Genomic DNA, 13,148 nt, shown 5'->3' on the forward strand with positions numbered 1-13,148 from the left:
TATTATTTAATTCTGTTGATATAATTACATTAATATGCTATGTCAAATGTCTTTAAAGAGTTTTAAAGTAAAAGAATACAAAAACAGTCTTTAGTTTTCCATAGTTCTATATTGTCACAGGTACAGTGACACACTCTTTGTACGTTTTGGATTAAAAATAGATCAAACAAAAGCTGATATTTTGTTTTGACCAAAAAACATAAGCTTGGAAGCTTTGGTACAGGTGGGCACTGCACAGAATGTGGCTACAGCCCTCTGCTACAGCTGTTTGTAATGACAGTTGTCTAAAATGTTACTAAATACAGGCCTTTGTAATTTCAAATGTGGAAAAATAATCCATATTGCTTATCGATTGCACTGGACTCCAAAATAGTAACGGCATTAACCTTAAAAAGAAATCAGTAAATCTATATTTTGGATGTAAAGTAAATGCAAAGCTAAAGGCCTTTTTCAAACCACATTTAATCAGGTAAAATCAATGGCCGCGCTCTAGCCTTTTTACACATACACTGACACATCGGATACGTCCTAACAGCCTATAATTAGGTTTGTATGCACCTAAACTAATTTTGTTTTCTAACAAGGAGACAAGCAGGAAGAAGATAATGTCACGTAAGCTGCCGGAACACGAATAATACTGGACACATACAATGAAGTCACACTGCAGCCCTTCACAAGAGTCAATCCAGTTGTTTTGTAAACATGTTTTTCAAAAAAATATGTAGGATGCATGGTATAGTTTCTTAATTTGATCTAGTTTTGTGCATAGAGTGAGATACACACAGTGAATGCTGTTTTTATTTTAATTTGAGAGTATATGGATCTGTTTTTTTTTTTAACTCCAGAGGAACTACATGAACCAGGAATTAGAGAATATTTAGACAAAGATGAGCATACTGTCTATATTCTTTGTCCAAATTTTAGTTGCTCTGGCCTCATGTGCTATTGTTGTGCAAACTTTTACTGCTGCTACCGCATCTCTCTCTCCTCAGAGCTCAAACACACAGCATACAATAATCCAGGAAGTGTTAAAGTCCTTCTTTACCAGACCTATTCTGATTAAATTGCCAACTTCAAAGATAGGTTTGTTGTTAGCCTGATTAATACTGCTTCAACCCCTAATTGCACTACCAGACTCCACACCCTTAGTGTTTTTATATGCACAGTTACTTTTACTTGTTTTCCATATATCAATTATAATTTCAGTTATATTAAGATAAATGCTAATGCTAATACTCATGTGTGCAGCAGTATTTTGCAGTCTGTATGTGTTATTTATTTACTTATTTTTATACATTTACATTATATTTAAATTTGATTTAAAAGATATATAAAACATAATAAATTATATATAAACAACAACAACAACAAAAAACAAAAAAACATTGTTACATAGATAGATTTTTATGCTCTAATAAAGACTGATCTTTGTCTTTGGGAAAACCAGAGTATACATTATATCTTTGCTTCAGAAACTGATAATCATATATAACAGCATCTGGAGCATTCGGAGCAATAGCTTTTTTTTTTCATAAAAACTGTCTCTCCCTCTTCGTTCACAATCATACTCAACTATATAGACCAAGCCATATATTACTTGTCTTGGGTTCTATTTACATAATGATTGGAGTGCCTTGCCAGTACAAAGAGTGACTGCTCTTACCTTAATGACAGGATGATAATCTGGGTGCTCAGTTGTATATTTAACTTCTCCTCAGGAGGCCATTCCACTCTTCGTCTCAAGTGTCCGGGTTAAACTCACGAAAGAGCCGTGTACCCTGTGGTGTTAAGCAGCGACAATCATGACAGACGCAGCTGTGCCCCTGACCCAGGTGTAGCCTCTCAGTGGGGCTCCACTGGAGGTGATGGAGATATCTACAGTGCCCTGACTCCCACGGGAAAATTTCCTCTGGACTGATGATATAGAAAAAACACTTTTGTCATTGTCATCCTATGGGCAGACTCGACAAAGGAAAAGTCATAGGTTAGACTTACTACAAACAAAAGGATGTTTCTGTGCTCTTTTCACCTTAATGTTATTGATAGTTAGTCTGACAAAGTTATCTATAGCCTATAAACACGGTGACTCTTTGGATATGCTAATTAAAATATGCCATCTTTAAAATGGTTCCAGATGTACACATAATTATTTCTGTGAGGATTTCTAAACTGATAATCTATTCATGTTTTGTACAGCTTAACATATTCCCAAACTGATTGAACAATAGTGGCTGCTTTCTCCTGAGCATGCTTATTGTCTGACCAGCTCCTTTCTTTGCTCTTGTCATGTTCTGTGAAATGATTAATGGTGGATCTCAATGCTATCTCCCCAGCACAGAACGAAGCCCCCATCCTCTGTAACTTCACACTCTTTCAATTCCCCATACAGATCAGTTTGCATACTTAGGCTGCACCTCACTCTGGTGTATTGTAGGTCCCCTATGTGCTTAAATAAACATTACAGCAGAGAAGTCCCCATGTCTTGCATGTTAATTTTACTATAAAACAACCATACCCATCTTTTATCTTATTGACATGTTAAAGAATAAAATTGTTAATATCTTGTGTAAATTAAGAAGGTCATCCCTACAATGTGATTTATCATATATTTGTCACTGAACTCATGTAAAATTAAATGAAAAAGTATACTGTATAACAAAGGTCATTTATGATTTGACTTTGTATCATCAGACTGTGATTTTAGAAAATTTTCTTTTTCTCCAAAGACACGATTATTGCCGTAATAAAACGTGCTCATTGTAAAGGCTGTAAGAGACAGAGGGAGGGGCTGAACCTGAAGTGAATTAAAGACCACTTAGATATGTAGGCTATCTGTTTCATTTCCTCTTACCTTCACCTCTTGTCCTTCAGGCTCCAGTAAAGATTACATCCAATCTGGTGTGAACCTGAATTGTTTTCACCACAATCCAGCATTCTCCCTAAGCCTGCAGCATGGTAACAAGCACTGAGTGCCTGTGCAGTAGGCCTTAGTCAGCCCACATGATGGATTACTCTCATGCATGTCAAAAACAGCATACACAATAACATTTTGTGCTTATTACGAGAAAAGGGTCTAATAAGTGATGACTGTGGGTAATTTATCAGGTAACCTGGTCAAGTGGTTATTCTGTAATGGACAAGCAAAAAATCCAGCTTCTTCTGGTTCTGTGTATTTCACTGATGTATTAATTTGTATTTGTAATGATTTTATTAATTGCATTTCAGCCAGTTGGTCTTGCCTGCAATAATCTCCCAAATTTAGTAAGAGTACGATAGTACACATTCAATTTTACATTAAAGTCAACCTGTTTGTCAACCTGTTTGTTTGCGAATGTGATTTCACTTTTATAAAAGCCCCAAAGACTTCTCATCTTTTCCCTTACTTCAATAAACGGGAGCTAGATCCATGTGGAACACAACAGTGCGCCTTCTTATTATTCTTTTCAAGCAGCTAGGAAATATGAATTGGGAATAGGTTATCTGTTGTGACCTCTCCACAATCAGTTACAGCAGCCAGGATCCAGCTGAGAAAATGAATTAATCAATTCAGTCAATACCTGTGCAGATTAAGGTGAGACCACTATCAGATCAGCCCACCAGACTTACATTAATTAGACACTGCATTACCCAGTGAAGACAGAATACATTAATAAACTCTGATGATGTCTTTATTATCTCTTTTTGTCATAATGGGCAGGTTTGTATGAGTCTTTCTGTATGTTTCTGTTGTTAACTGTAAAAAAAAAAAAAAGTATATCATTTTGTCACACTTTGTCCACATAGGCTACAAGAAAATATCCATGTTCTTCTAATTTCTTTCTATTATTATTATTATTATTATTATTATTATTATTTAGCAATTACCCCACACTGGCTGCAAGACCTCACAGGCCTTCATAGCAATATAACAATAAATAGCCTACCTTTACCTTTTTAACATAACATGTACAAAAATCACCAGTAGTCACAGAAAAGAAGTTCAGAAGTGTGGAGCTTCCAGATAGCAGCGAAGGACGGCCATTTAATTTCCTTGGTAAGTAGCTAAAAGCAATTTTAGCAATAACATGAAGCTTGATATACAGTCTATGATATTCATATAGATTTTCATAAAACTTAGCTTTAGGATTCGTAAGAAACGTTTTGGCTAACTTAATTGCCAGCAAGTGTGTATATATGTATGTATATATATATATATATATATATATATATATATATATATATATATATATATATATATATATATACATACATACAGTCTATGGTGTGGACACTGGTCAGCCACCATCGTACGACACTACTTGCTTAGAATTCATGTGAGTGATTTCGGGTCTTTCTGTGATTGTTGAGGGTCAGATCTAAACAGGAAGAGACTGTGATGTGATGCAATGTGCCCATCTCTCCAAGAATGTGATTATGACTACAGTGTGCCAACCAAGAGAGCACTCCAATTATCTAACTATACAATTATCTTTTTTGCTGCTCCTGTAGCGTGGCTTGATTTGAATATGAAGATTTAGCCTAGATTGAGCCACTGTCTGCCTGAGGTGGCCTATGATTACTTAAACAGAATATCCCTGTTTTGCCCGAAACAGAAGGAACGAGGATAGAGGTGTGGGTAGATGAGGACAGCTAGCATATTACCCACTTCATTGAACTTCAGTGCAGTGACTGATTTTTTTTTTTTTACCATCATAGGCTTATCACTAAACTATTCCTCATACACTATCTGAAGAAACATGGATGAGAATTATAGCATCTTTGTCATGAATAAAAAATACAATAGTAAGCGTTTTGAACACTGGGAAGATAAGTGAAACTTTGTAATTAAAATATACTATATATAAAACATATTTTCAGCTGACATTTGCAAAATGATTTTACTGTACCCATTGGCAAGGGTTCATGGTGCATGCAATGTAAGTTGTCTGTTTTATGAGGTTGAGATCAGTATCCAACAGGATCTATGCTAAAATGTGTTTCCCGTGTTCTTCATGTCTCCAGGAGCAGGGACAAATGACGCCCAGGAGACTGGACACTTTCCAGATGGGTGCCTTTAGAGCTGATGGGAGACACTTATCTCTCCAGAGTCAGGGTCAGTGATGTTCTAGAAAAATGACTTTTCTTCTTCCATTTATTGACATTTTAAACACTTTTATTTTCTCTCCCATTAATAAACAAAGGTAATCCTCCGATAATCATTCTAAACCGGTTTGGTGGAGCATCTCTCTGAGCCAGTGATGGCCTTGACAGGACCAAAGTTGACAGCCTGTGAATCAACAAATGGGCAGCATGCACACATTGCTACCTCTGTCCACCTCTTTGACCTTCATCCACTAACACATAAGTCACTCATGTCATCAATGTAGGGGACAGGTTTTCCAACATGTTACAACAATAATAGGAGGAAAATGAGTGAAATGAGCCAGAATAAGAGTTTAAATAGGTGCACCAAGGACATGGTCGTGAGGGGCCATTTTTTGTCTATATTGTTAATTCTATAAGCACATTCTGAAAAATGACCCATATTTATGTTCAGTATACAGTGGAGAAAATAAGTATTTGATCCCATGCTGATTTTGTAGGTTTGCCCACAGACAAAGAAATGAACAGTTTACCATCTTTTAATGGTAAAATTGAGAGAAGAATAGAATATCAAAAAGAAAATCCAGAAAATCACATTCTATAAAATATATTAATTATTTTGCATTAATTTGTTTTGAGTTGTGGATGGGTCTTCCAACATGACAATGACCCACAACATACAGCCAAGGCAATGAAGGAGTGGCTCAAGAAGAAGCACATTACGGTCATGGAGTGGCCCAGCCAGTCTCTAGTCCTTAACCCTATAGAAAACCTATGGAGGAAGGTGAAGCTCTGAGTTTCCAAGCGACAGCCACAACACCTTAATGATTTAGGAATGACCTGCAAAGGAGAGTCGACCAAACTTCCTTCTGATATGTGCGGAAACCTCGTAATCAACTACAAGAAATGTCTGACCTCTTTGCTTGCAAACAAGGGTTTTGCCACCAAGTACTAAGTCTTTTTGGCTGCAGGGTTCAAACACTTATTTCACTCAATGAAATGCAAATCAGTTTATATATTTTCTTTAAAGATATTTCTGGATTTTCTTTTTGATGTTCTATCTCTTACTGTTAAAATAAACCTACCATTAAAATGACAGACTGCTCATTTCTTTGTTAATATACAAACTTACAAAATCAGCAAGGGATCAAACACTTATTCCTCCACTGAAAGTGCCCCTTTCTGCTTATCAATGAACCAACCCACATCACAAAGGTCATGATGTATGATAATTTCAACCTTGGAATTGCTAATCTCTACTAAACAACTTGAAAACTGTTAACTTGAGAACTAAGGCTTAATGACATCACAAGATGAAACAGAGCATTTTGAGCTCTGGAGCTGTAGACAAACTAATAATGCAGGGTTCTACAAACATGTGTGAATGAAACAAAACAAAATTCCAGTTATGTTTTACGGAAGGTAACAATATTCTAATATGGCTTAAAGCTCACAAGAAACAATTTGTGTAAAATAGAACCTTAAATGCAGCCATTGGCCACATGACAGTTTACAGGCAATTATTTATAACCTGATAATATAGATTTCCTTTTTTTTTTTTCTATCCCATCGAATGGTTTGAATCAAAACACCACATTTCAAAATTTGTAATTCCTTTGAACAGTTTTTTTAGTAGCTCAGTTAGGTTTCACACAATTAATAGACGTTATAAGGCTTGTTGTATTCTTTGGGAATTGGGTTTCAAAAAAGCAATAACAGTACAGCTACAATCTGCTTGCAGCCTTGTCAGAAAGAACAATATGCCTGGCAAATGTTTGACTTTCAAGAAACCAGCTATTTCCCCTATAGCATATCACCCTAATCAGGGTAATGGGGATACATAGCTAAGCTTAAAGGTCTGGTCCTTAGGAGCAGCTACTTAATATGGTGCAGTGTAATCTCATTTCAGACCTTGCAGCCTGTAGGTTATTGTAGAAAATCCACCAAAGTTAGGATGACACACTTAATTAAGAGTCCTCTTATTGCATCAACACACAGTACACCTCTGTTTGAACTCTCCTTCTGCAGCCTTCCTGGCTATATTTGGACAAGTGCGTCGCAGCAGCGTGCAGTGCACAGAGGTGACATGGAAAAACACCCACAGGAGACACGCAGGAAAACATAGGTAAAAGACAGACGCTAGCAACAGTCTTCAGGGACACTTTGTGCCCAATGCTCAAGCGATGATGTTGCATCAATATATGTTGCATCAATATATTATGTAAGGATTAAACAATGCTTCCAATGTTAACTGGTTAATTTATTCATTTTAGGTTTCCACGCTGTATAAGGACATTACAGCCATAATTACTACTGCCTAACCTTCACCTAAACTCTAACCTCAGCCTAAATATGTTGACTTTAAACCATATCAATCATACTACTGGATATTGAACTCACGTCACATATATAAGTACACATGAGCTGGTGCATCATGAATTAAACATAACGTTCTTTATTATCATTTTGTATTCAGTTTTTGCTTTGTATTGGGACTTACACAGGCCAAAGCTTCTATGTAATGGACATAATCACACCGCAATCTTATGTGATATATGCACTGTATAACAACTGCATTACTGGAAATACTCTTTTTGTCTCTGGACACAAATAACCCCAGTGAGAAAAGGTTGGGTTATGGTTGTTAATAGATCTCAAACTCTAATATATTTATTTTACTTAGAAATGATCCTAAACAACATGTAACAGTTGTAGTGAGAATATTTTTGAATTTTAAGATAAGTAAGAATGTAATTTGGCAACCATAAAATGTGCAACACTGTAAATGAGAGGAAGTTTTAGTGTCTTGCCTGGTACATAAAGTTAAAATAATAACTGAACACTGAATTGTTCTAAATCAAAATGTGAAAATCAAACAATTGTTAAAGTGAAGAGAGGACAGTCGTGAATTATGTAGGCTACTTTTCATTTGAGGAACACAAGGCGTATGCTCTGCAGTGGCAAAACTGATGTGAACAGATGGATCGGAGTTCAGGGTGACAAAGTACATTTGATTACCTCCTGGCTCTGATTTCTCTTGAATAATCACAACTTTAATCAGAGTAAACCCCTCAGAAACACAATGAGGAAATCAGTAGTGTTGTTGAGGCAAACAGGATTTTATTTAAACTCTACTCTAGTTTTAACACGTTGTAATCTACATTATATTTTTCTAATAAGCACAGTGTCAGTGTGTTGTTTTTGTGGGTTGTGTGTATGTTTCAACTAAATATTCTGTGGCTCAGTGGATAAAGCATTTATCCATATAATAAACCAGTACAGTTTCTACTCCAGGTGTAACTGCTTCTTTCTTAAGCGGTACTGATGCCTTTCAACAGGTTTTTTTGTTTTTATTGTGTAAACATTTTATTGCTGGATGTATAAGCAACTTCTGAGTATATTTTAAATTCAGAGTTTATTCTAATGTAGAGTATAGTTTTATTTGGCACTAGAATAGATGTTATTCTTATGAATAAAACGATCTCGTGTTTAAATGAACCCGGCAGCCTTGATGGAGGTATGTAATTCTTTAAATAACCATAAGCCCTCAATATACAGTCATTAATTGATTTAAATGCTTGTTACTAGGTGGAACTATAAATAATTGCATATGTGTTTAGCTCTGAATAAGCTAATTAAAATGATTCAGTAGCACTCATTATGACAGGAATGGTGCCAACATACAGCACACGTCAGCAATGATTTGTGTTGGTCAGGTTTATAGCTGGAGGAAATGTTCCCAGAGGAATTTATAACAGAATATATGCATGTCTCTATTCACATCCACTGTAAAAGAGAGCGTCCAAATGGCTCCTCATTGTGAAACAGCTATCCGATCCTGTGATATTTCTTTTTATATGACCCATTGTGAAATATTGGATAGGGCTTTCACTGGCGGTGCTGTTAGATCTTTTTCTTTGGTTGTTATCAAGAACCCTTCGTCCTCTTTCTTATGGCTTCTTCTATAACAACTGGGCTATGATAACCATTGCCATGGGTCAAATGGAATCCAAATGTCCTCAGAGACATCACAAGTCCATTAAGCTCTGTCACCAAGAACATCACATCAGTCCAGTGCCAGTGCCTAAAGCAAAGCTCTGAAACTGACAAAATGACCTAGACTCAACAAACTCGCACCCAGAACAGGGCAGGAGGAGATATCCAGTTCCATTATATGATGGTTTTAAGACTCTTCAGCTGTAGCAGTCAGTGTACGTGTTGATCAGAAAGACTGTGATGGGATCATATAAATAGCTCTAAAGTTGGCTGGCTGAAGAAATTTTGGTCGACTGAAGACCTGCTTTGTGTGTCATTCATGGTGGAGGCAAAAACTCTCTAAACATAAAAAAAAAAAAAGTACTAATGAACTCTTGCTAACTTGCTCCTTTTTGCAGAAGTTTATATAAATCTCATTATAAATCCCAATATATGACAACATTTTTGTTGACAAGACCATCACCAACTAAAGGCTTGGTCCTGCTTTTCAGTTGTTATCAGTATCAATAATTTAACTTATCCAATACCCGACAGCAACCCGATAACAATATATTTATGTATTTATTTATTTACAGAAGACACCATGGGTTTGATTGAATGTTTATTTTAGTTATATTGAGATGTAAATTATTATATGTGACAAAAACAAAATGTTTTTCAGCATACACACCATAGTATCATGTTTGACAAACAAATCCTGCTTTTTCAGCAGTACATTACAGTGATGCCACACGCTGTTATATTTCATTTGAACACACTGTCAAAATTATGTGTGAAAACAACATAGTGAGATATTTTACTGTGACTGTTTTTTTTTTTCCAAGTTAACCTCATTTTTAGTCAGCAGAAGCCCTAGGGGGCAGCTCGAGGGGCTGCACACATCCAAATGATTCTACCTGGAGGCTGCAAAGTCCACTCACAGGCCATTAGTTTGCCACTGAAACAAGGCGACTGCAGCACACGCACTGTTCCTCCAGTAAACAACATTACTCAAGTGGCAGGAGTTTGGAGTCGAAGAGACACTGGTTTGATGAGATTGAGCCGTTCATGGGTGTTGTCGATTTATACACTACACAGCGAACACTGATATTCATGTGGCACTTCAGCAGGTCATCATTATTGGATATCTTTTATTTTCTGTTAACATATGCTTCATGAGAAGTCAAGTAGAGGAGCAGTGTTGCATGCATTTCCTTTGCAGGCATATAATCACAGTTAAGAATGTGTTAAGAAAACTATATACAGCAAATAATAATAATCATAATTGTTATAATAATCATCATAATAACAATAATAATACAATTTATAAAATTGCAACAATGTGGATATTGGCATAGCCACATAATACAGCCATTGTCCCATGTTTTTTGAACACACATTCTCATTAATAATAGACCTCAACATTATGAGCTTCAGTAGTAATGTTGCAATGAACACTGATTTTTATATCTATTAGATTTGCAATAAAATTTCATTAGAAAAACATAGAGCACACTCATACACAATAAATAGCCTTTTTTGTAATTTGTGTGCAGTATACACAGATGGCTCATTCTGTGACTTTGAAGATCAATGATATACTTTTTCTGTATTCTCAATGAAAATAGGTTTGTTACAGACATTTCTTGTTTTACATTCAGTGACTTTGAGAAAATGAGCCCACACACTGTCCACACAGACCTCAGCTTCTGTATGGCACTTCCATTAGTATCACTCCCACTGGTACATTGGTCCACAGAGCATTTCTGCTGTGCTGTGTTTCCTTGGTAGAGATGAGGTATTTGCCCGAATACATGCTTCAGTTCTCTCCTCAGTCAGATCTGACCATGAGTGAGCAGTTCAACAATGCAGGATTTTAATGAATGCCTTTCGGAACTCCACATTAAAGGTGGTGTAGATGATGGGGTTTACAGCACTATTCACATAGCCCAGCCAGGTGAAGGCATTGTACATCTCAGCTGGGACCTTGCATTTGGTGCAGTGGGTGTTTAAGATATGTGTGATGAAGAATGGCAACCAGCAGATGATGAACACACCTGTGGAGGAACAACAACAGCAGTTCAGTGAAAGGCAAAGGACTGGACAGTAAAACACTTAGGGCCAATCCAATTATAAAACCACATTTGAATGAGTTCCTTCACTTGCAGCAGTACTGGCTTGTTTATATGTCCTGTCTTACACTAGCAATAACTGAATGAATATACAATATGACAGTCTTTCAGTCAGTCATATGACTGTCATTCGGGACTTTGAAAGCTTGAAAGTGCCACTTTTGTTGAGCTTAACATTGAAAGCAGAATTTAGATTTAGTCTGTACTGCTCTGTGAGATCATACATACTTGCCTGGTAGTATATTTTTCTGTATTCTTGGACTTGGACTATATAGGACTTACTTAGATGGACTTACCAAGGACAATGGCTAACATCTGAGTGGCCTTCTTCTCCTTCTGCTGTGATATCTTCCTCTTGCTCATAGTCTTGACAGAGGTCTGAGTTTTGCCGTTGGGCAAGGCCTGGGTCTGGAAGGCTTTGGCCACCACAGGAGTAGCACCGGCCAGTGGCTCTTTGGGGCGCTCCCCATTCTTCTCGGTCCTCCCATCCTCTGGGGGAGTTGGTGGGCATGATGTGGGGCTAGCATTAGCTTTGTTAGGCATGAGCATCTGATGGCTAGTAGCTGGAGTGTCTCCCAGAGTGCATTGTGGCTGTTGCTTTAGTTTCTGACTGTCCCCGCTGTTGTTGAGCTCGTCCAGTTCCAGATCCTCTCCCTCATTTCCATCTTTGATAAATATCTGAGTCAGATAATAGCAACAAACAAAAGTATCATTAGTGTGATTTAGAAAACAGGTCAGGCATTAAGCTCCTGTGTAAATTTAGTCAGGCTGAGGGCTATTCAGAGAAAATGGGCTTTTATTAAAGTAATAGGAAACAATTTGAACATGTCCTGCTGAATTGTATTCTCACATTACAAAATAGTTGAAAGAAATAATATTTTAAGATAGGAGTAAAACACACACCACTTTCTTCTTGTTGACAGGAAAACTCCCATTAGATTTAACAATCATGGTGCACAGCCTCACATCCTCTGGATGAGTGCACTTATCCTGAAACAAAAACAGCAGTGTCAGGTCAGGAGAAGCTCCAGAGCCAAAGCCAGACTGACGAGCACCGTCAAAGCACAGCTTTCACTGTTCAGCTCATATTCATCTATTCAATGACAAAACTCTTTGTAAGGTTTTACTGCACCTTGAGATTTGATGATTTATTATTGAGATGATTATTTATTGGGATCTTACATAAAGAAAGCCAAATACAGTCTCTTCCAAAAAGCTCAGTAAAGTGCACTGGATCAAATGCATTACTTGGCTTCCTGTGCTAAGGCCTTTGGGTTTCACCATGACAGTAAAATCAATACTCGTAAAGCAAAAGGTCAGTTAGGGCCATCATAATTAGTGTTGCGTAATGGCTTTTGACACACAGACATGTTCAAAACAGATGAATCAAGATTAAAATTTCATGCACAAGTTGTATTTCATTTGCACTCGGAAATGAAAGTTTCCATGGATCAAGGTGCCACTGGAGCTTGGCCTTCCGATCCCTGGCAGGGTGTAATCCATTGTGTGTGTGTCTTTTAAAGAAAATCAATGTTTTTCTTGTCTGGTTTTACTGCTCTACAGTGCGTTGTTCCATAACCATCTATAAAACCATTGCATATAATTGGCTTTAGAAAATTATTGATTCAAGTTTCATAAAGAGAGCAAATTAACTGAAAGGGCATTCTTGTGCTATTGCTTTTGTAAAAGAGACTGAAGTCTTGGATTAATTTGGAGTAAATCATTTTCATTATATGTTGCATATTGTTAACAGAATTCAAAAGCACTGGCTTTGTGCCTTAAATAATCTTCATTTCACATTTATTAACAAGAAATAGGATAATTTTTTATTACTTTAATAAATTTGAATAATTTAACCCTTTGGTCATTTCATCATTATTACAACAGGGGTTTTGACATGTTATAATCTTACTGATGGCTGCAGAAGAATCAGAGCTTTCAAACATGAAAGTGCTAATG

General features: G+C 36.7%; 1 protein-coding gene across 1 annotated transcript in view; it reads right to left on the reverse strand.

The window, feature by feature from the left end:
- Positions 1-10,917: 10,917 nt before the first annotated feature.
- The window catches only part of drd2a (dopamine receptor D2a), a 30,405-nt gene continuing 28,174 nt past the window's right edge, over positions 10,918-13,148 (reverse strand). Inside the window, exons 6-8 of the mRNA XM_055147896.1 lie at positions 12,089-12,179; positions 11,486-11,854; positions 10,918-11,114 (exon numbers count right to left, since the gene is read on the reverse strand). Of these exons, the coding sequence (XP_055003871.1) occupies positions 10,918-11,114; positions 11,486-11,854; positions 12,089-12,179 (657 nt within the window). The remainder of the gene's footprint in view (positions 11,115-11,485; positions 11,855-12,088; positions 12,180-13,148) is intronic.

Source organism: Boleophthalmus pectinirostris, unplaced genomic scaffold (assembly GCF_026225935.1).
Source record: "Boleophthalmus pectinirostris isolate CB_2022bp ecotype Guang Dong unplaced genomic scaffold, ASM2622593v1 HiC_scaffold_9, whole genome shotgun sequence".
NCBI lineage: Eukaryota > Metazoa > Chordata > Actinopteri > Gobiiformes > Gobiidae > Boleophthalmus > Boleophthalmus pectinirostris.